The sequence below is a fragment of the Bufo bufo genome, chromosome 2 (genome assembly GCF_905171765.1).
Source record: "Bufo bufo chromosome 2, aBufBuf1.1, whole genome shotgun sequence".
Classification (NCBI taxonomy): Eukaryota; Metazoa; Chordata; class Amphibia; order Anura; family Bufonidae; genus Bufo; species Bufo bufo.
In genome coordinates this window covers 177,064,213-177,088,382 of record NC_053390.1, presented here as the reverse complement: position 1 = coordinate 177,088,382, position 24,170 = coordinate 177,064,213, and the positions used below count along the sequence as shown (strand labels likewise).

Sequence of the window (24,170 nt, the reverse complement as noted above, 5' to 3'; positions counted from 1 at the left end):
AAATCTAACTTACTGTAGTCCCATCCTAAAGTCCCTGAATCTCAAGTCACGTAATCTAAAGTCACACTTAATACAAACACTTGAACGCTCACAAACTCACGTTGTTTGTCTGCTTGTATAAGTGCTGCTCCCAAAAAGCTTTAAACCAGACAGCTTTTTTCCTCCATCATTTATTCTTATGACTATGTTGTGCCATTCCTCTATTACTCCTGCTAGCCTTTTATAAACAAGGCTGGTGCTGTGTGGCAACATGTCTTAACAGCAAGCTCAGGACAAAAAAAATTTTTTTTTTAAATACGCGCCATTTCTTTGCAACTTGCTTTCATGCAACTGTTCTACAGGTAAGGCTACTTTCACACTTGCGTTCAGAGCGGATCCGTCTGGTGTCTGCACAGACGGATCCGCTCCTATAATGCAAACGATTGTATCCGTTCAGAACGGATCCGTCTGCATTATATTTCACAAAAAAAATCTAAGTGTGAAAGTTAGTCAGACTGATCCGTCCAGACTTTGCATTGAAAGTCAATGAGGGACGGATCAGTTTGAAAATTGCACCATATTGTGTCAACTTCAAACGGATCCGTCCCCATTGACTTACATTGTAAGTCTGGACGGATCCGTTTGGCTCCGCACGGCCAGGCGGACACCCGAACGCTGCAAGCTGCGTTCGGGTGTCCTCTGGCTGATCGAAACGGAGGCCAAGCGGAGCCAGACTGAGGCATTGAGCAGATCCGCATCCACTCAGAATGCATTGGGGCTGGACGGACGTGTTCGGGGCCGCTTGTGAGAGCCTTCAAACGGAACTCACAAGCGGAACCCCGAACGCAAGTGTGAAAGTAGCCTAAGATATGGCTCTAAAAAACACGGCCACATCACAGAAGAGTCACCAATGGAGTAAAAGTAAAAAGTTTCTCAGCAATGAAGGCAGATGTGACTTGTTACACAAAATCCATCATGTCTGGATTTTCTGCAATAAACGCAACAGTTGCGGCCACACCATTAGCCAAACGTTACATGGCTTTCATGTTGGGGGGTACAGATCTCCGTTTAGCCAATTGGTGGTGTCTCTGCACAGTCCGACACTGGCAGTACTGTGCAGGGACAGCCCCCGTCCCCCAAACTGTAACAGCCAGCTGTACTTAGTCAAACTTCTCGCAGGAATAATAGAACGGGGCTCCAAACCTGCTGATTTGTCAGGAGAGGCGACAAGTCCTCTTTAAGAGATGTAAAATTATTAGTATTTAGAGACTGAGAAAGATCATGTCAGGAAACGAGTCGACATGTCAATTGGGATTCATGCGCGAACGTTCATTAGTGAAGCCAATTGTAATAGAAAGGTCCATTCTCTGTTCCCAGGATACAACATTTGTTTTAACAGTGTTTAAATATAAAAGGTTTTCATACAATTAAGAGGAAAAATAAAAAAGATGAAATTACAAATCAGATGCTGACTCAAGAGCACAGTGACCGAGCGCTCCTTAGACGTCCATTGCTCTGTTTGTGTCTTAAATGTCAGGATGTGAAATCTCTCCTGGGGGAGATATGTGCAACTATAGAAAGATTTCAATCTTTTTTTAACAAGATATTTTCATCAAAGAGGAAGCAGATAACACATTTTCAACAGTGCCACTGGGATAAGAAAGATCTTACGGAGCATAACTGTAGCTTGTTTACCGTCTCAAGGACTTCCATGCATTTTGCAGTGTGAAGATGTTGCAGCAAATGCTCATCCTCTACACCATAAGCTTTGTTAATGGCAGCCGGCTCCCCAGTCAAGGACACAGCGGACATATTATGGCCTTGGGCCCAATTAAAAGTGCAAGCAGCTCTTGCCTTTTGTGTCCAATTTAAATTTTCTTTTACAGAATCAATGATTTGTATAAATTTGTTATTACAGCACCAGATCAGGGCAATTATTGTAATTAAACAATGTAAATTTGCCGCCAATCACCAGACACAAGCAAATCCTATGACAAAAGAAAAACTAAATGCTCAACGGACATGTAAACAAAGCCTTAGGGCTATGATGGCTAACCTCCGGCACTCCAAATGTAGTAAAACTACAACTCCTAACATGTACATTTGCTTGGCTGTTCGCAGAACGCCATAGAAATGGAGTCGTTTCACCACTGGAGTGCCTGGAGGTTAGCCATCACTGCCTTAGGGTAAGGGCAACATATGGTGGGTCAATAGTGCATCATCTAAAAAAAAACACGGGAATTTGAAGCCCAAAAATGCAACAGCGGTATTTACTGGTTTTATTTGACTGACAGAAACGCAGCGTAGGCCGCAAATGTACTTTCTAGCAACAAAAATCAGAATTTCGCATCAGCAACGTCTGATCCAATTTGGAGTTTGCTGCGGAACTCTGCAGAATTTGTTGCAGTAAGGCCTCATGCACACAGCCGTTGTTGTGGTCCGCATCCGTTGCTCCGTTCCGTGGCCTTGCAAATTGCGGAAGGCACACGGGCGGCTTCCGTTTTTTAACCTCTTCCGGACATAGGGCGTACAGGTACACCCTGATGTCCCGGTACTTAAGGACACAGGGCGTACATGTACGTCCTATGTATTTCCAACCACCGCCGCGCAGTGGGCGGTGATTGGAACCTGGTGCCTGCTCAAATCATTGAGCAGACACCTGGGGATAATGTGCCAGGTGTAGTCAATTCAAACGTGCGGTTTTCTGCGTTTCCGAGTTAATCGGGTCTCTGGGGACCCGATAACCCGGAACAGGATGGTGATCGGTGGTGTGATAATACACAACCAATCACCATCCTGCGATCCTGAGAGGTGATGTGACATCACCTCTCAGGATCGCCTCATTGGTCAGCTGCAGGAGCGGGAAGTTCAAATTACTGCAGCGCTCCTCTCCTCCATTTCAGTCCAGGGGCCGAGGAGAGAGGAGCATCGGATCTCCAGCCAGCACCCCCATCTGTAAAGAGCTCAGGATCCAGGGATCGTCAGCCAGCACCACATCTGTGCAACCAGGTATTTAGGGAAAGGTTAGGTTAGGCAGGGATATTCAGGGAAAGTTATCAGCAGAAGAAAAAAAAAAAAAAAAAAAAAAAAAACTTGATTGCATCAGCCTAAATCGGGTGTCTGGGGTCCACAGCACAGCTGTGTGACCTTAGACCCCCCAGGGGTGCTACAGCTTGCCCCCCCTCCCCACAACTTTTTGCGGCACAAGCAGTTTTTTTTGTGCGTACGCTGACTGGCCGGCACTCTTGGCGTCCGGCCACTGTTTAGCGCATCGCACACCCCACCGCTGATCAACTTTTTTTATTTTACATTTTTGGGCCTTTTTTGTTAGTCTATTTTTTTTGGTCTGTTAGGTTTAGGGTAAGTTCACGAACACCCGTGGGATGTTCTCAGCCAAGGAGGGATATGCCCAGCTTGCCTCCGACTCAGAGTCCCAGTGAGGACGAGGATGACCCCACTTTCCTTTTGTCCTCCGCATCCTCCTCATCATCTAGCGATGATGAGCCCCCAAGGCGGCGGAGACGCCACCAGGGCGGAGAAAGGAGACCGCCATGCTAGGGACCCTGTGGCCCACCCTAGTACAAGCAAGCTCTGGGGCTCATACTAGTTTTCCGGCCCACCAGTTAAATCCACTGGAACCCCCTGCCGGTGAACTTTTATACCCCAGAGCGTTTTGAGCCCTGTAATTCCTGATTGTCGGCCAACCAGGAATCCAGATTTCCACAGTGGACTTCACTGAATACGACTACTTTAGTCTTTTTTTCAGTGACCACTTTGTAAATCTAATGGTGGAGCAAACAAAACTGTACGCCCAACAGTTCGTTGCTCAACACCCGGGCTCCTTTTTGGCTAGGCCCGGTGGCTGGACTCCGGTCAGTGCAGCCAAGATGAGGACGTTTTGGGGCCCCGTGCTGCACATGGGCCTAGTCAAGAAACCTAGTGTCAGGCATTACTGGAGTAGGGAGGTCCTCTACCAGACCCCACTTTACAGTACGACCATGACACGCTCCCGGTTTGAGGACATCTGGAAATGCCTGCATTATGCAGCATGTCCCCCCCAAGGTGATCCTGCCTATGACAGCCTGTACAAAATTAGGCTGTCATCTATCACTTTGGGGCCAAATTTGTACAGGCCTATGTACCTGGAAGGGAGGTCGCGGTTGAGGAGTCTCATTGCTTTCAAGGGGAAACTCATTTTACACCAGTATGTTCCCTCAAAGCGGGCGAGAAATGGCGTGAAGCTGTACAAACTTTGTGAGTACCTCAGGGTACACTTACAAGTTTCGTGTGTACGAGGGGCGAGATTCCCGTATTCAACCCCCATAATGTCCCCCCACTCTGGGTGTTAGCGGGAAACTTGTGTGGGACCTTATGCGCCCACTGCCAGATGAAAGTTACCACCTGTACGTGGATAACTTTTATACTTGTATCCTTGTTCCAGTCTCTCACCACCAGATCCACGTCCGCTTGTGGGACTGTGCGGAAAAATCAACGCGGCCTCTCTACCCACCCCCTCCAGGTACCTATCCCCAGGGGTGCGACCCGTGCCCTTACCAGTGGAAACATGTCGCTGGTCAGATATAAGGACAAGAGGGATGTCTTTTTAATGTCCACAATTCACGGTAACGGCATCACTCGTGTCCCTGTGCAAGGTACCACAGCAACGGTCCTCAAGCCAGATTGAATTGTCGAGTACAATCGGTATACGGGAGGAGTTGATCTCTCTGATTAAGTCCTAAAGCCATATAACGCCATGCGCAAAACCCGGGCATGGTACAAAAAAAGTTGGTCTACTTGGTGCAGGTTGCCTTGTACAACGATTTTGTGCTGTCCAGGAGCGCTGGCAACACAGGGACATTCCTTCAGTTCTATGAGGCAGTCCTCAAGGCCCTTATCTTTTCTGACCGGGAAAGAGCAGGCCGGAGTACCTCAGGAACTGGAGGCCCCCGGATCGTCCCTGGCCAACACTTTCCAGGTGTGGTCCTCCATACTGAAAAGAAGGGACAGACCCCCCAAAAAAAGTGCAGAGTGTGTCACAGGAGGGGGATACGGAAGGACACCACTAATCAGTGTGACACTTGCCCCGATCATCCGGGCCTCTGCATTGATGGTTGCTTCAGTGAGTACCACACTTCCATGGAGTACTAAATTTATATCTTAATTTAGCCACTGACAATCTGATAAAAAAAATAAAATAAACTATGGTTCTCAGACAAGACCAAAAAAAAAGAATTCTAAAATATTTTGTAAAACTAAAATAAAAAAAAAGTAGACCTTGAGTATTGCCACATCCGTAAAAATCTGCTCTATAAAAATACCCCGTGACCTAACCCCTCAGATGCAAACACACAAAAAAAAAGTGCAAAAGGTATTTTTTTGTCACCTTACATCACAAAAATTGTAATAGCAAGCGATCAGAAAGTCATATGCAAACTACATAAATCGGGGCAATAAATATAGCATTTTGTTTGGCTGTTAACCCTTGCTTTCTTACTGGAAAAAATTTATAAAAATGGAAAATTTTCCCCAAAAAAAATCTAAATTCTGAAATGTTATCTCCATTTGCCATTAACTCTAAAGGGTTAACGACATTTGTAAAATCAGTTTTGAATACCTTGAGGGGTGTAGTTTCTAGAATGGGGTCATTTTTGGGTGGTTTCTATTATGTAAGCCTCACAAAGTGACTTCAGACCTGAACTGGTACCTAAAAATTGGGTTTGAAAATTTCTGAAAATGTTCAAGATTTGCTTCTAAACTTCTAAGCTTTGTAACGTCCCCAAAAACTAAAATGTCATTCCCAAACATGAAGTAGACATATGGGGAATGTAAAGTAATAACTAATTTTGGAGGTATTACTATGTATTATAGAAGTAGAGAAATTGAAACTTGGAAATTTGCAATTTTCCCAAATTTTTGTAAATTTGGTATTTTTTTATAAATATGATTTTTTTTACTTAATTTTACTTTTAGTGTCATGAAGTACAATGTGTGACAAAAAAAAAAAAAAAACTCTGAATGATCTGGATAAGTCAAAGCGTTTTAAAGTTATCACCACATGGTCAGATTTGTAAAAAAAAATGGCCTGGTCCTTAAGGTGAAATATGGCTGTGTCCTTAAGGATCCGCGGCTTACGGACCGCAAAAATGGAACGGTCGTGTGCATGCGGCTTAAATCTTCAGATCTGCAATTCAAAAGGTGAAATCGGTGGCAGAAATGCAAAAATAAAGCAGATATTCTCCAGATTCAAAATCTGCACTGCAAGCATATGATTTGGTTGCTGAAAATTTCCAGTGCAAGGATGAAAGTTGCTAAAATCTCACCAAGTTTGTTGCTATTCTGCTATAAGCGCAGCAGATTTTCCACACAACCTTCCACTTTACAAAAATCTGCAGAATTTACGATGTGGCCATACCTTCAATCAGTGGAAGATATTTACGACAAAATGAAGTCACTTTTTTTTTTTTACGCCCCCACGAAAGCACAGGCAGTCAGCCCTTCAAGGAATCATTCACTTTGGTGCATACTAGGGATGAGCGACTTAAACATCCGAAGTAGATTTGCATAATACTTCATCGGTATAGAGCAAGCGCTCTGTACAGAATTAGAATGTATTGGCTCCTGTGAGCCGAAGTTACTACGTAACTGTACAGTGGTACCTTGGAACCGAACCAGAGGGCGGGAAATTTTTTACTGTAGAAATTGATTTATGAAATTATACGAAGTCTCACGAGACTTCACAAAGTAATAACTTCAGCTCATAGGAGCCAATACATTCTAATACTGTACAGTATTCAAAGGAAGTATTATGCGAATCGACTTCAGATGTTTATTCCGAAGTCGATTCGCTCATCCCTAGTGCAGACCATCAGGTGAAGAAACTTTGATACTTCTATAACTTGTGGTTTGAAAACCTTATTACAATAATCTTTACAATTATGGTCTTCTGCTCCACTACGTCCCATATTTTATATATCTCTGATCAGTGGAGGTCCAACACCTGGGACCCCTGCCGATCACCTGTTTGGGAAGGCACCAGTGCTTGCAGTAGCTCAACACCTTCTCACAGCTTTTCCTAGGCCAGTGACTACATCTTCACCGGTCACTTGGCCTAGGAACGGCTCAGCGTCAGACGTGAGTGGGGCTGAGCTGTGATACCGCACACAGCTGCTATACAATGTACAGCACTGTTTGGTAAGCTGCGAGAAGGCCGTGGAGCTCACAGGGGCCCCAATATCTTCTCAAACAGCCGATCTGCAAGGGTTCAAGGTGTCAAACCCACACGGATCAGATGACGTATCCCGAGGACAGGTCAGTTGTAAAGTCCCGGAAAACCCTTTTAAAATACAGCGAAATTATAAATTTTTAGAAATATGCTGCATAGATAAATGTCACCCCTGTCACTCCCCAGTGTCAAGATCAGCATCAAAACGTCTTGTGCACCAAAATCTATGCACATGGGAGTTCAGAAAGCTGCAAATTAGGCCAGCTGACTTTCTTACACCATGTCATAATAAATGACCCCCAATGTCTTTTCAACCACGCCTCCATATCTAAAGATAATTTCGGGAGGGTTCTAAAACCAGACAGTTCCCAGTAAATGCTGCTAATGTCTCCTTAGTAACTGATCTATACATATATTTCAAATATAATCTTTGATTCATTTTTCGTTCACCAATTTCCCCGTCAGCCTGCCGACAATACTAGGGACGAATTATTGTATTCAATACTTGCTGTGCATATCTGAATACAAGAATGTTCTTTAAGATTTTATGACAGAGGAGATGAATGAAGTCTGAAGAAGCTATACAAAGCATAACAATACAAATTTAATCGGCACAAGGTCCACTGACATGATTAACCCACGTCACCGCCAACTTATTGCACCCTCCAGACGCAGCAGTGGACGAGTGATGATTTTTTTTTTATATAACACGCAGATGTGCCTTCTCACGCGCAGTGGGAGTAAGTTATTGTATGCCCACCCTAGACCATCAGGAACATTATAAGCAATACATTCACCAACCAGTAAACCACCCTATGCAGATACCGCAGCTGTACAACGCTGGAACGTCTTTAAAGGGAACCTGTGACCAAGAAAACACAAATTAAGCTACAGGCAGCATGTTCTAGAGCAGGAGGAGCCAAGCGGATTACTATATAGTTTTAGGGGAATACATTTACTATAACTTGTATTTTTCATTTAAGTTCCTCTACATTCCGAGCTTTGAAGTCCAGGAGACAAACCCATCAGTGATTATTATGCCAGGATGACAGGCCGAACTGGATGGACAAATGTCTTTTTTCGGCCTTATGTACTATGTTACTATGTCATTCATTCCATAGCGCTGTACATACGAAAAGGGGTATACATATATAATACAGACAATTGCACCAAGCAAGAACAAGACGTGAGGGCTTACAATCTACATGGTATGGGAGAAGGACACAGTAGGAGAGGGTAAAATTGGTCATGGTGGGATAGAGGCAGCAGGGAAAGTAGCTCAGATGTAGGGAGGGGACAGGTTATGGACGGCCTTGTATGTATTTGTAAGTACTTTGAAGTGAATTCGCTGGGCAATGGGGAGCCAGTGAAGGGATTAGCAGAGGGGAGAGGCAGAGGAGTAATAGGGTGAGGTGTGGATTTGTCGGGCAGCAGAGTTGAGGATAGATTGGAGGGGAGTGAGAGTGCTAGATGGAAGGCCACAGAGGAGAGTGTTGCAATAGTCTAGGCGGGAGATGAGGGCATGTACAAAAATTTTCGCATACTCAAAGTTGAGGAAAGTGCGGATGTGGGAGACGAGTTTAAAGCAGCAGGTGGTGGAAAAGGCTTGGATGTGCGTTTGGAAGGTGAGGGCAGAATCCAAGGTCACTCCAAGGCAGCGGACTTGGTTGACCGGGGATAGTGTGCAGCCATTGATGGTGATAAATAGGTCTGTTGTGGGGGGTGAGCAAGATGGGGGAAAAGATGATTAATTCTGTTTTATCTATGTTGTTAAGTTTTAGAAAGTGAAAGGAGGAGGATATGGAAGATAGGCATTGTGGGATTCTAGATAGTAAGGTGGTGCTGTCTGGACCAGAGAGGTAGATTTGTGTATCGTCAGCATAAAAGTGATACTGGAAGCCATGGGACTATGAGCTGTCACAGGCCAAAAGTCTAGACAGAAGAGCAGGGGTCCTAGGACAGAGCCTTGCGGGACACCAACAGAGAGGGAATGCGACGAGGAGGTGGTGAGAGTGGGAGAAGCTAAAAGTCCGTTCTGTGAGGTATGATGTGATCCAGGAGAGGGCAAGGTCAGTGATCCCAAGAAATGAGAGTCTGTAACAGAAGGGAGTGGTTGACAGTGTCAAAGGCAGGACAGGTCAAGGAGAAGTAGGACAGAGTAATGTTTTTTGGTTTTGGCTGTTACCAAAGTCACCAATGACCTACTAAGGGCAGTCTCAGTTGAGTGGTTGGGTCGGAAGCCAGATTGTAGCCGGTCAGAGGGAGCGGCGAGAGGACAGTTCAGAATAGACATGTTGCTCTAGTAGCTTTGAGGCATATGGAAGAAGTGCTATGGGGCGATAACTGAACAAAAGATCGCAAGTGATTGACAGCCTTCCCTCTATGACTGTATTCAGAGAAAACTGTCAATCACCAATAGGACCACCCCATTGACGTCAAAGCCCAGAATGAGCAGGACTTTAAAATACTAATTAAACTGAATTTTTCCCATAAAACTACCAGTATACAAGTCTTCTCAACTCCTCCTGCTCTATAGCAAGCTGCCTTCAGCACGACCGGTTTCCTTTAATATCCACAAGTAAAAAAAATAAAAAATAAGGGGGAAATAAATGTTGCTCCAAGCCATTAAAACACAACAGATTAATAAAAACTGTTTAAATTTTGTTTTAAATTAAAATGAGGACACCGTAACCTCACATTATGCACAAGGCCTTATAGAGGCAGAATAAATATATTACAGACAGGGGTATAATTCAAACAAACAGATTTTAATTGGATTTAGGAACATTTTGAAACCTGATTAATACGCTTACCTTGAATTGTTTGTGGCTTAGTAGCATTATCAAAGTCACAAATCTTTGACCACTCATCACGAACGGCTTCTGGTGTCATCGGGCGATTCTTCTGCCTGATAATGGCACCGAGAGTTCTCTCCCAACGCACTAATTACAAGGGAATAGAAAAATATTGATCAGAATCCTCAAGGTGATGCCAAAGAGTATGAGGCAACACAAAATAAAACTTTCTAAAGGCTACATTCTAAAGAATTCTCAAAACCATCTAAACCCAACCACATTTTGTTTGCAAACAGCTTTATAAAAGGGTCTCTGCACTTCACCACAAAGCTGCCCAGCACAGGAGGGAAAGGACCTTTCAGAGGAAAACTTTTAAAGTCGCTGAAGGTTTTTGTTTGCTTTTGTCGAGCACATACACAGCTTCCAAAAAGAAAAAGGACTTTTCATGCTGAACTGCCTAGCCCCTGAAACGGTGGCATAAAAAGGAGCAAAATGCAGTGCGGGTGAGAACAATACAAAGGAGAATTCTGTGTTACCGGCAATTTGTGAACCTTCGGTGAGTTGTTCAATCACATGTTATTCTAAAAAAAGTTTTCAGAAGAACACGACTGATGGAACAGACTTAATACACAATACAAGCTATCCAACTAGGACAGGGTGGCCCACTTTCATTAATCAGATTGTGGCATAAATGGAACCACAAAAAATTTAAATTAAAAAAATGTTACAATTTGTGCAAAAATTGCAAATGAAACAAAATGGCAAGAAGTAGGAAACCCTGGCATAAATCTATACCTGCTCAAATGTTTTTTTTTTGTTTTTCATTGTGTCAGCACTACTTCCATTCAACCCAGGTGTTTTTACTTAGTAGACTTCGTCCCACGTGAGTGTTACAGGGTTAGGTTACATGCACACGAACGTTAGGGCTCCGTGCCCGTGCTGCGGACCGCAAATTGCTGTCCACAATGCACAAGCACAGACTGTGGGGCAGCCGCATGCGGATTGCGGACCAATTAACTTGAATGGGGTCCGCGATCCACATCGCAAAAAAGTAGTGCATACGCTACTTTTTTGCGGTGCAGAAGCACAGCCAGAAACACCATGGAAGCACTCCGTAGTGCTTCCGATCCGTGCCTCCATTCCGCATCTCCGTGATTGCGGACCCATTCAAGTGAATGGGTCCGCGATCTGTGATGCGGAATACACACAGCCAGTGCCTGTGTATTGCGGACCCGCTGGGGGACGTGTGCAGGAGGCCTTAACATGCTCCCTCCTACTTGGTCTCCTATTAGGTTTCAGAGTCCATTCAGAAAAGTGAGCTTATGAGCTAGGGACCCACTCAGAAAAGGGCATCTTCATAAAAAAAAGTATCCAAAATGTCTCAATGGAGTTTATAAATTATGCTGAGAATCAACAGATCAATGCAAGGCATGTGGATATGAGATCCATGGGGGTCATTGACTTTCCATATTGCTTCCTTCATTCATTTTTCCATCACATTATACGCTTCTCGTTTCCATGGTTACGACCACCCTGTAATCCATCAGTGGTGGCCGTGCTTACACACTACAGGAAAAAGCACCAGCCTATGTGCATGATAGATTCCACTTACTGAAGTGAGACCACCTCTTTAAAAAGGTGTAGTCTCATTTAGGACTTAGGATATAGCCTATACCATAAAGGTCTGTTAAGTACCGGTCCCACCTTTGAAACCAACTCCTCTCTCTAAAATGGGTCTGAAATAAACGGAGAGCAAGCCGCGCACGCATAACCATCCCCTGTTCACCACGGAGACTTCTGAAAACACTCCCATAGCAGTGAAGTGAGAGCAGGTCACACATGTGGCGTGCCGTCCATTAACTTCAGAGCCAAGTTCTGAACACAGGAACAGGTCTCAAGTGTGGTAGCCACAGCCATCAGACCTTTAGGGCATATCCCATCGATCTGCCAGACATGTTCCAGATGGAGTACCCCTTTAATCCTGCAGCTTTACAATCCACATGTCACTTTCCGCTGCAGTTTTTTTTTTGCTTATGATTCTTATTCTTATAAGTAAAACTGGTTCACTTTGCTGGTACTGTAAAATGCTACTATGTGTGAGCACACAAATGCCCGCGGATAACTACAAGCTTTAGTATGAATACGCGACTACCTCTAGTTCAAACATACTGTATATAGTATAAATATATGTTGTATTAGAAGATACTCACACTTTCCAGCCCATCCAGCTCCAACCTGAAAGAAAGAACACACATTTACTTCTGCTAGAATTATATTTGTTTTGTTAGTTTTTTTGAAACTTCTTATAGAATTTAAAAGCGGTTGTCTGGTCTAACTGAAGGCCTATCCTCGGCACCCCCACGATCAGCTGGTCTGTGCAGGTCCATCGACTGAAGTCAGCGCCACAGCTACAAAGCACCAGCAACACTGTAGGAGCGGTTCTATTGAAGCCATAGGGAGCAGTATTGTAGTAGGGAGCTCCTGCTGCAGCAACGTCAATGGTGCTGTGAAGCTCTGGCACCGAAATCAGTCGACAGACCTACACAGACCAGCTGATCAGAGGAGGTGCATTGTGAAGGCCTATCCCGAGTAAGAAAATAGTGACCATTAGGGGACGCTCAAATAGGACAGATCATGGTTACACAGGTTGCATTATGGGTAGAGGGAGAGGTGTTCAATGAAGGGGGTGCTCACGAACTTAATGTTCAAGATCTCGGATCTCCTGACCGCAAACACTTAAAGGTGCATTTAGGCACACCATTAAATCATCCAGATTATCGCGAACAGTCGTTCCCGATCAACTGGCCATCTAAAATGTGCTGCTTCTCACCAGATTGAGTGAAACGGTTGTTCCTCGGGTGAGCCTGTTGCTCGTGCAGGCACCACTGGCTTCTGAGCAGCAGATCGTGCGTCTAAACTCAGAAGCCAGGGTACCTCCTGTTCTAAAACGTAGCCTTTATTCTTTAGTACGTATCAAAAACTCCCATAAAAAGACAACACACAAAAAGACAAAACACAAAAAGAAAAGCGACACTTGAGTGTGAGTGGATACGCACTTCGTGCATATCCACTCATGAAATGTCGTTCTTCTTTTCTTTTTCTGTTTGGTCTTTATGGGAGTTTGTTATTTTATACGTACTAAAGAATAAAGGCTACGTTTTATAACAGGAGGTACCCTGTGACTAAATATATACATACCATCCGTGTTTATTCTCCCTCTGACGGGATATCGTCTTAGCTGTGATTTAAACTCAGAAGCCATCAATCTGTATGAGGACAAGGTATCACTATACCATCCCCCGTCCTCATACAGTGAAGGAGATCACTGCATGTAAATGCAACAGTGTCCTACACTGAATGAGAAGCCGGTCAGGAAGGAACACTTCCTTCCTGTCAAAATTCACCTTAACCCATATTCTTATCAGTTTGATAAGAATAGATTTATAAAGAGCAGGTCAGGAGATCAGAGTTAAGAGGTATACATGAGCCATCAGATGACAGGATTCAAAGAAAAAAAAAAAAAACAGACTAATGGCTTGCAAACAGACTGATTTTTAACCCTTGTAACTCAGAAAAGGCTGACACTGGCAGTAACACTGATAACATTTTAATACATTTTTTATTAAAACTAATAATCTTTAGCACAAACTTGAGTTGAATGCAATAAGAAAAAAAGAATTGTCCCAAAGCGGATTAGTCTTAAAGATTATAATATGTATCAGAGGCTTCATTCAAGGGCAAAGACTACGAATGTGTGAAGCGACCTGCAGTATACCGAGACTGAGGTTGTAAGGAAGATGACCCCCCCCCCCCCCCCCCCGGGCTGTCACATCAGTATTGATATACAGTACTAGATTGAGCAATTAGTAACTATAACACTGTATGAGATCGCTGAAATGTATGCAGTTTACGGACAGTCCTAGGTTTCCCAAGGAGAGTCTGCATTTTACCAATAGAATAGAAGCGAAAACCACATTGTAGAAAGGCATTTCATTTTATTCCACAGCTATAAAGCAAAGCATATAATACATTTTTCTTTGCTTTGTTAATCAGGTGAGTTTTACGGTTCCTGAAATGGGTGCGTGCCAGTAGCATGTTCTCAGATGATCAGTCATTCCAAGTAATGATCAGAGAAGAGCTCCTTAAAAGCGTGCACATGTGACATTCTGGGATAGGAGACTAAACCCAGCCGTCTCCTGCCATTCAAGTTACCTGCCTACATTTTAGTCCTCTGCAGTTATTCCACAGAAGAGAGCAATTTCCTAAAACAAAAAATAATTGGCCATTCTTGACAACATAAGAAAAATCTCACCTCAAACAAACTACCGTTTTCTTGACAGCTTTCATGACACAGCCACAGCACGATGGGAGCCACGTACTCTGGCTTTAGAGCGTCTACAAAATCTAAAATAAATAAAAAATAAAAAACTGGCTTAGTACAGAAAAGAAAATATATATTCATGTCGTTGAATGTATCAGATTTCTATCCTATTAATATTAGGGCACGGTCAGCATGTTAGACTTGGATTTCCTAGTGTATTCCACACTAAAATCCATGTGAAAATGGTGTGGATTCTCTTGCAGAAGAATGGAAATGGACATGGAGGACACTGGCGGATAGGCAAAAAACACAGCATGCAGAGCCGCAGCAGTGGAAGCTGCAAACCTGCAACCGAAATCTGAGGTTCAGCATGGGATTTCCTTACAAATCAGCAGCCGTCAGCGCTCCAGCTGTTCTGAAACTACAACTACAAGAATCCTCTTTTCCCTTCTATGGGAGTTATAAGAACAGCAGACTAAGTGTGCATGATGGGAGCTGTAGTGCCAAAGGTTGCAGATCCCTGCCCTATATTGTTTATGACTAAAAGGGTTGTTCACCCCTGGGCACCTTTTTGGCAGACCTTCCCAGGGTGACTGAACCTGTGGTGGAAAACATGCTAACCTGATTCCTGGAGCAGAGTTCCAGCTTCATCACTCCCCCTGGGGCGCCACTGGCCTGGGTTACCCCCACATAAACATCCTGGTTGATGTGGGTCATGTGGCCAATGCAGCCAATGTCCGGCCGCAGTACTGATGCGTTACCCATGCGTCATGTCACCAGGTCACGTGATGCAAGGCCAACACGTTAGCAGTACGGTCTAGGGATGTCGGAACATTAGCGTAAGCTCCAGAGAAGAAAACAAACGTGTGACCACGTAAATTGCACCACTGCTTGAGGACTGTACGAGGGGCAACAACATATCTGACATATGGAGTGGAAGTGAATACTGAAGATACATCTATACTACACAGATCAGTCAATGGCCTTGGCGGTGAGGTGTTCAGGAATGCCACATGACCACTGAAAGCATTGACAGTCCAGTAACGGTCATGTGTAAGTATATGGCACATCACACTTGCGCTCATAGGACAGGAGCTGTGGAACTAAAACCAGGACAGTCTGAAAGGCCTCTTTCTGTTACACCAGGTCCGGCCCCCTGGGAATTTAACCATTTGAAATAAAAAATAAAAACAATAAAAAAAGAAACAGAAAAACATTTTAAAGGTGAAATGACCATCTGCGCCTAAAGAAATGGAATAAAATAAAACCAACAAATTTGAGACCGTGAACCAACACACTGCATAAAGCTCTCATTCAGAAGTCTTCTCTCAGTAGTAGCTGGTTTCTCTCTCACAGAATAAAAACCCAAGTAAAACAGCTCCGTATTCTGTCTTCTCTCATCCAGAGCTGCTTAAAGATTTAACCTGCCTTTGCCTGCTCGGCGCTGTGGAGGTGTCTTTAAATATTTAGAGTCAAGCTGGCATTTGCCGCTCCTGCTATCTAGGTCACAAATTCTACCTTCCGGGAGTATTCACAGTCACTCTCTGCTCTGCTGGACAAAATCGGACGTGTCCAGACTCAATTCTTGGCCATCTGCAAACCAGAGGCATCTGAACGTTCTCGCTCAACGAATCAAAGGCTCTTTCAACATCTACACAGTGCATCAATCTGATATATGCAGGGCTACCTATCACCATGACTTTGGGTGGAGACAGCTAGAAATTCACTTTGCGCAATAAAAAGGATAAACAATCTTGGTTAGCAGTAGACACATTTGGGAAATACCTTGAGGCATGATATCCTGTGTGAGCCGGGAACCCGCAGTTGGTGCAATTGAATTGCTATGGATGTTGTACTTGGCTCCCTCAAGAGCAAGCGTATTGGACATACCCAAAAGGCCAAGTTTGGCAGCACTGTAGTTGGCTTGCCCAAAGTTCCCATAGATTCCAGAAGCTGAAGTGGTCATTATTATCCTATGGATACAGAATGCGATTAAACATGCAATCCAATAAAGAGACATCATTAACCCCGCATGTTAAAGGGAGTCTTTCACCAAATAGGACCATTACAGACCACTCAGATCAGGTTCTCCATTACTTTCCCCAGATTATTGCCCATTATAGGCAGAGGAACAGGGGCTTTCAATGTGCATGCGCCACCCAATCCAGCCGGTGGAGGCTGTAATACAGTTACATAATACTACATTTTCCTTTGTTTTAGGGTACATTTGGTCCCCAAATTGCAGACATGCAAAAAACTGTTACCAGCCATGCATTTTGCAGAAACCACATGGCCAGCCCTTTGATAGAAATGCCTATTCTTGTCCGCAATTACAGACAATAGGACATGTTGTATCTTCTGCGGGGCCGCAGAATGGAACTACAGATGCCGACACCCCACTGAAAATGAATGGGTCCACAAAATTGTGGAACGGATGCAGACCCAGAAATACGGTCGTGTGAATGGGCCCTTAGGAGTTTTCCAGGACTTAGTGTTTCTAATACTCCTATTCATGGCCTCTCCTCCAGTTAAGCCATCAATACCTGATCAGCTGGGGCCCTGTCAATCAAGTAGCTCCAGTTACGGTAGTAAGCGCTGCCCAACGTGTAGTGGGAGGAGCAGTTTGATGACAATGAAGTGAATGAGAGCAGTGCTGCAGTAAGTAGGCTCGGTTATAAAATATATAATATATATATATATATATATATATATATATAAATTTATATATCTTTAAGGGGTTCAATTAACTCAATATCTTTACATAGTATTATTTTAAAGGTGCCATCTCATCAGAAAGCTGCATTACAGATCAGCTAATCTCCATGTGTCAGGCTTCTCAAACCCCCAACTAAGCTTCCTATGCCAAAGTAATTCAGGGACAGCCAGGCATTTCCAATCAATACCAGAACAGGAGATTTCGGTGCAGCATCTCATCTAGAATGTCCATATGTCCCTACTAGGCTATAAACAACTTTGATATTATTGCATTTTACTTATTTTGGGCTAAAAAGCTACAATGGCTCGATCTGTAGTTCTCAACACTCACTAAGGGCCGTTTCACACCAGCGAGTATATTGCAGGAATCGCGTTCCGTGTGTGTGTCCCCCCTTCACATTCTGGATTTGCAGGATCATAATGACAAAGCTGTCTGTATTTGTTGGCATTAGTATAAAAAAATAGAAATTAAAAATATCTGCTACAAACCAAATAAAATCTACATATTTAGATAATGATGAAACTTATGTTAAATTTATCCCACTTCTCTAGGCCTCATTCACACGTCAGTGTTCGGTCAGTGATTTCCATCAGGTGCGGCTCTAAACACAGAACAGGTGCAGATCTTTCCCTTATGGCTATGGAGGCTCCACACTTGGCTTTGGCTCATAACCATAGATAGAAATCACTGACCAAAACACTTTAGGCTTCATGCACATGGGGCGTGGTTTTGGTCCATGTTTGACCAGCATACTGTGGACCCACTCATTTCCATGGGTCAAGAAAATGTGGACAGCATCCGGATGTCATCTGTGTGCTGTCCACAAATTATAGAACATGTCCTTTTTTGTCCACTTTGTTAATTTTTACTGGTGAGTGTTAGAAAATTGCAGCGTGCACACGGACAATATCAGTGGTTTCCGGATCCGCGGTTTGCAGACCTCAAAATGAATACAGTCATGTGCAAGAAGCCTTAGGGTGAAAACAAAAAACAGTAGCAAAAGTCTATAAAAAAGTTTCCTGTAGCTGGAATCTACCCAGATGCTGTAAGAGGTGTATGCGCTTCTATCAATGCCCAGTGGGCGCCATACATGCTTTATTGTTGGTTATCAAGTCCTGTGTGGCAGAGGCTAAATTAAAATGTCTACTACACATTGAACTATGGCAATCGATACCCTTTATTAGCGAAAACCTGTGTAACAAGCATGAGCTCTTCGCCCCCACACATCCCAGTAGTAGCACTCCTACAAGACCCCTGACTGCTCGTCTCATATCCTAGCAGTCACTGGGATAAGACCAAGTGGAGACCTGGTGACTTAAATATGGATATGAAGAATCTATCTCTACTGACAAATTAGAAGATCATCCAAGTGTTACACCTTTCGTCATAATTGGTAGCACACAAGTAGCATGCAAAAAGCATGTCTCCAAAAACACTGTACCGACAACAGTATGTACAACATGAAGATTTAGGGCTCTTTCACACCTGCGTTCTTTTCTTCCGGCATAGAGTTCCGTCGTCGGGCCTCTATGCCGGAAGAATCCTGATCAGGATTATCCCCATGCATTCTGAATGGAGAGAAATCAGTTCAGGATGCATCAGGATGTCTTCAGTTCCGGACCGGAACGTTTTTTGGCCGGAGAAAATACCGCAGCATGCTGCGCTTTTTGCTCCGGCCAAAAATCCTGAACACTTGCCGCAAGGCCGGATCCGGAATTAATGCCCATTGAAAGGCATTGATCCGGACTTAAGCTAAACGTTGTTTCGGCGCATTGCCGGATCCGACATTTAGCTTTTTCTGAATGGTTACCATGGCTGCCAAGACGCTAAAGTCCTGGCAGCCATGGTAAAGTGTAGTGGGGAGCAGGGGAGCAGTATACTTACCGTCCGGGCGGCTCCCCGGGCGCTCCAGAGTGACGTCAGAGCGCCCCATGTGCATGGATGACGTGTCGCATGGATCACGTCATCCATGCGCATGGGGCGCTCTGACGTCATTCTGGAGCGCCCCGGGAGCCGCACGGACGGTAAGTATACTGCTCCCCCGCTCCCCACTACTACTATGGCAACCAGGACTTTAATAGCGTCCTGGGTGCCATATTAACACTGAACGCATTTTGAAGACTGATCCGTCTTCAAATGCTTTCAGTTAACTTGCGTTTTTCCGGATCCGGCGTGTAATTCCTGCAAATGGAGTACACGCCGGATCCGGAGGACAACGCAAGTGTGAAAGAGCCCTTACTCAAAAGTTTATAAAATTATTTCATCTCAATCCCAAACAGTGACAAGCGTGTTCCTACACAAAACATACACTTTCCCCATTGGAAATACACAGGGGAAGGACAGGTACTTTGGAAAATGAAAAAGGTGGAATCTGATTGGTTGCTATGGGCAACAGCAAGTTCTACTTTACACCAGTTTGATAAGTGACCCCAACAGCCCTTTCCCAGACTATACTACTGGGGAGAAAACGCAGGTCCCACCAATCCACCCCTCCAGTGTTGCAATCACTAGGAACGGAGAAATCTTGTAGTGGTGGTCAGTCCCCGCAGCATAATCAGGTCATCCCCATGGGGGTCACCAGGGGTGTCTCATGCACACGACCACTGTGTTTTGCGGTTTGCAAATTGTGGATTTGCAAAACACTGATGTCCGTTCCGCAATTTGCGGAACGGCACGGACAGCCATCGATATAAAACTGCCTATTCTTATCCGCAAAACGGACAAGAATAGGACAGGTTAATATATTTTTTTCAGACCAGAGAACCGAGCAACTGATGCGGACAGCACACGGAGTGCCGTCCGCATTTTTTGCTGCCCCATTGAAGTGAATGGTTCTGCATTCAAGCCGCAAAAACTGCGACTCTGATGTGGACCAAAACAGTCATGTGCATGAGGCCTAATCTGTTAGGTCATTTGTAGTATGGCCTAATAGTCCCCTGTGGATATGCCTATGGCTGTTCGGTCACATCCCTAAGATACTGTAATAGAAAGTGATCAAATGTACCCCAAAATAGTACCAATAAAAACTACAGTTTACCCCATAAAAAGCCCTCACACTGCTCCGTTGACAGAAAAATAAGCTATGGGTCTCAGAATTTGGTGATACACAAGCATATTTTTTTTTAATTTAGCAAAAGTGAAACTAAACTTCTATACATTAGGCATCGCCATAAACTGTACTGACCAGCAGAGTAAAATCATCTCATGCTGAATGGGGGGGGGTAACATGGCAAAAACTGACAATGAAAAGGCAAACACTCTGCAGTAGTAAGAGTAGGGGAATAGTAGCCAGATTTTTTCCAACAAAACGTAATGTATTAAATGCAGATTTAGACATGGATTAGAGAAATCCATCTTAAAATCTGCAACGCATGTTGATTTATGCCCAGAATTTCCATGGCGCGTAGATGAGATTTGTTAAAATGTCATCTACTTTGCTGGCACCGCATTATGCTGGAGATTTCAGGCGGTAAATCCCAGGTAATATGCGACATACGCATGTAGCCCGAGGGTTACAGCTGGATAGAATACAGACAAAGTTCAGTTCATGCAGATTTCCGTACAGTAATCAGTGGGTTTGCCAGGAGTGATGCTGGCAAACGAGAATCATTATGGCATAGACTACGAACACTGGTCACATTTAAAAGAATACTGCTCAAAAACACCAGAGCAACGTGAGCAGATAGAAAAGGGTGTGTTAATTCCTAGTCTGCGGCCACATCTCAGGGATTCCATCAAAGCCAGCCCTTTCTTTGACTGTGGCTTCCAATGGAAGGTTTGCAGTTGAAGATGCGGCTTTCTTCAGTGCAAAAAGCCGCAAAGCTCAAGGTCACGGACAAGAAATGTAAAAATTAAGATGGTAAATTACAGAAAGTTTTTCTTCCTGGTAAGGAAGACAATTGACCAGTAGCTTCTGAAATGAGCACAATCTTACACTCTGCTTTGCTGCAGTCCTTTCAATACAATTTACAGACCACCGTGCTCGCCTAGGGTCTGCAGGCCTGAACTGTATTGCTTTTGAGTAGTTTATTTTAAACTTCTTGCAAGTTATAGAACTCTCAAAAGAAAAAAAACTACATAAAACATGATCTTGTGTAGTCCTCTAGAGGGAGCGGCACTTTGCAGTTGTCTTCAGCTTTGCTTACTACAGTAGGGTTCAAGAGGGGAAACCCCTTATGATGTCCATGTGCCCAAAGAGTGCATCCGAAAAAGGAATTTCCTGAACAGCTTATTCTTTCCACTAGTTTTCATCAAATCAGTCTTTTCACATTGCTCGAAGTGGGGACATTATGACCACCATGCAACGACCTAGCAAGCACATTATCGCTTGTTTAAACTTCTTTAATAAGATTGTTTGTCAGCTGTACAAGTTACATTATGTCTGAAGCACATCCTAAGTTTAAACTGGAAGATTAACTGCCGACCAGCAAGTATTATGTTTGAGCAAAAGATGTGGTTATTCAACCAATGAGCTTTTGTTGATTGGGAGCAAGGATTTGTAGAAACCTTTATTCAGCCAATGGCCCCATATAAAATGGACCCTGAAGAGGTAAATCCAGCTTTTTGACACCAATGACCAATTATTTGGATAGGACTTCAATATCAGACAGGAAAACTGAACCATGGACAGACCCGGAAGCAGAAGGATCGGTCCACTTTGCTGGCATACTGCAGCACAAGTGAATTGAGAGTTCAGCTTTTAAATTTCTAGCATCAGCCCGAATCAGCCGATTGTGCAGGAATAAGGTTACATTTTCCTATCATACTAGATCACAAGAAAGCACAGATAACAGATCAACTCGCAAATGTAATTCAGATCCCAAGCTAACCCTACTGGGGGGCAGGTAGCATGTGTTAGACCTTCTGAGCACAGAACTCTTTATATATTACAGGTTCATACACTTTCAGATGCATAGGCACAAGCAAGCAGACAGCTGTACAAAGTCAAGAGGATCTCAACTCTGAGCAAATTGGTGCAAGAACTGAATTTAGCACTTTCTGTACAGAAACAAGATGAGCTGAAACTTTTCAGTCTGTTGCATTGTTACCAACATTGCTCTGAAGTTTTGACAGTTGTCTGTTCTCAGTGCATAACTTGGTGCTATACAACTGGAGGATAGCACAAATAATCAAAGGGCATCTGACACAGGAGAAAACAAAGAACCAGTTTCTTACCTTCCAAATTTTTGTTTCTTCATGTGATCCCATGCTGCTCGAGTGACAAGAAACGACCCTCTCAAATGAACTCTATGAATAATATCTATAGAAAAAAAGAAGAAATTAACAAGTACCTGACAGAAGGCACTGGCTTGTAGCCGTCCTTATACCATTATATCCACAGACTCAAACAGAAGCAAAAGATACTAAATAATAATCAGTGCACATTTCTTCTAGGTGGCAGAAAAGTATATGTGTCCAACAACCACTGCAAATAGAAACCATTTAACTTAAATGGCTTCTGTCACCCCCCCATTTAGTAATTTTCATTATCGGACATTAGCCATTTGCTAATGTCAGATGAGTCCATATATCTCACTGTTACCCGTCTGTGCTGTAATTTCAGTAAGGCCTCTTTCACACAGGCGTCATGTTTTTGGCCCGGATAAGATGCAGGTGCGTTGCGGGAAAAGGCGAGATTTTTCTGCGCGAGTGCAAAACCCGAACTTCTTCACAGACGTTCAGGTTTAGAATAGGTGTGTAGATTATTATTTTCCCTTATAACATGGTTAAGGGAAAATAGCATTCTTAATACAGAATGCTTAGTACAATAGGGCTGGAGGGGTTAAAAAAATAAAAATAAAAATTTAACTCACCTTAATCCACTTGCTCGCGCAGCCCGGCTTCTCTTCTGTCTTCTTCTTTGAGGAATAGGACCTTTGATGACATCACTGCGCCCATCATCATGGTCATAGATCACGTTACAGATCATGTGATGAGCGCAGTGACGTCATCAAAGGTCCTATTCCTGTGCACAGCAAAGATGAAGACAAGAGAAGCCGGGCTGCGCGAGCAAGTGGATTAAGGGGGGTTAAATTATTTTTATTTTTTTATAGTGTTTATAGTCCTAGGATGCAGCAGCTACCAGCAAGTAACCGCCCAACTTGCTGGTAGTGAAGTAATTTGCATATTATCAAAGTAAAATTTTTACTGAAATTACAGCACAGAGACAGGTAACAGTGATATATATGGACTCATCTGACAATAGCAAATAGCTAATGTCAGATAATGAAAATTGCTAAGTGGGGGGGGTGACAAAAGCCCTTTAAAACCACGACTCCATGTAAAACTAGGAATTGGTTTAGAAGCCTCCAAAACAGGAGTAAGGCTACGTTCACACTGGCGTTACTGGGTCTGCTTGCGAGATCCGTTTCAGGGCTCTCACAAGCGGCCCAAAACAGATCAGTTCAGCCCCAATGCATTTGAATGGATAAGGATCTGTTCAGAATGCATCAATATGGCTGCGTTTGGTCTCTGTTCTGCTTTTGAGGCGGACACAAAAACGCTGCTTGCAGCGTTTGTGTCCGCTTGACTATGCGGAGCCAAACGGATCCGTCCTGACTTACAATGCAAGTCAGGACGGATCCGTTTTGACTTTTTTTAAACAATAATGCAAACTGATCTGTTTTGAACGGATACAAGCGTTTGCATTATCGGTGCGGATCCGTCTGTGCAGATACAAGACGGATCCGCACCTAACGCAGGAGTGAAAGTAGCCTAACAGAAAATATTAATGAGCAAATGACAAACCGAGCAAGTCATTACATGCAAAAGTCAAAAAGAACTAATAAAAGCTGTAAAATCAATACAATGATCCATGGATTTGGGGGATCATTTTGCTCCTTTTTATTAACAGTCACCAATAAATGGGGCAATAAAAAGCATTTTTAATGTTTTCCGTATGGAAAAAAAAAAAGCACTATGGCCCCAAATTTAAGAGAAAACTGTTTTACTTGAAGCTGCTATAGCATGTGTGCGCTAAAGGGTCACCTCTCGAAGGAAAGCCACTAAAGAGCATGCTGCCAAGGAAAGTTAGTAGGCCGCTGCTGCTATTTGGTCAAGAGCTGTAGGGAAATTTGGTAATTGAGGCATTGCACAAAGTTTGAATATGGCAAGTGTTGTGGCGGCCTCGTAGGACTA

At 43.7% G+C, this 24,170-nt stretch overlaps 1 protein-coding gene across 1 annotated transcript in view; it reads right to left on the bottom strand.

Annotated features, from left to right (window-relative positions):
- HSD17B4 (hydroxysteroid 17-beta dehydrogenase 4) overlaps window positions 1–24,170 on the bottom strand; it is a 289,335-nt gene that overhangs the window by 191,263 nt on the left and 73,902 nt on the right. The window contains exons 7-11 of the mRNA XM_040421676.1: window positions 22,209–22,293; window positions 16,103–16,290; window positions 14,309–14,400; window positions 12,207–12,231; window positions 10,015–10,143 (exon numbers count right to left, since the gene is read on the bottom strand). Of these exons, the coding sequence (XP_040277610.1) occupies window positions 10,015–10,143; window positions 12,207–12,231; window positions 14,309–14,400; window positions 16,103–16,290; window positions 22,209–22,293 (519 nt within the window). The remainder of the gene's footprint in view (window positions 1–10,014; window positions 10,144–12,206; window positions 12,232–14,308; window positions 14,401–16,102; window positions 16,291–22,208; window positions 22,294–24,170) is intronic.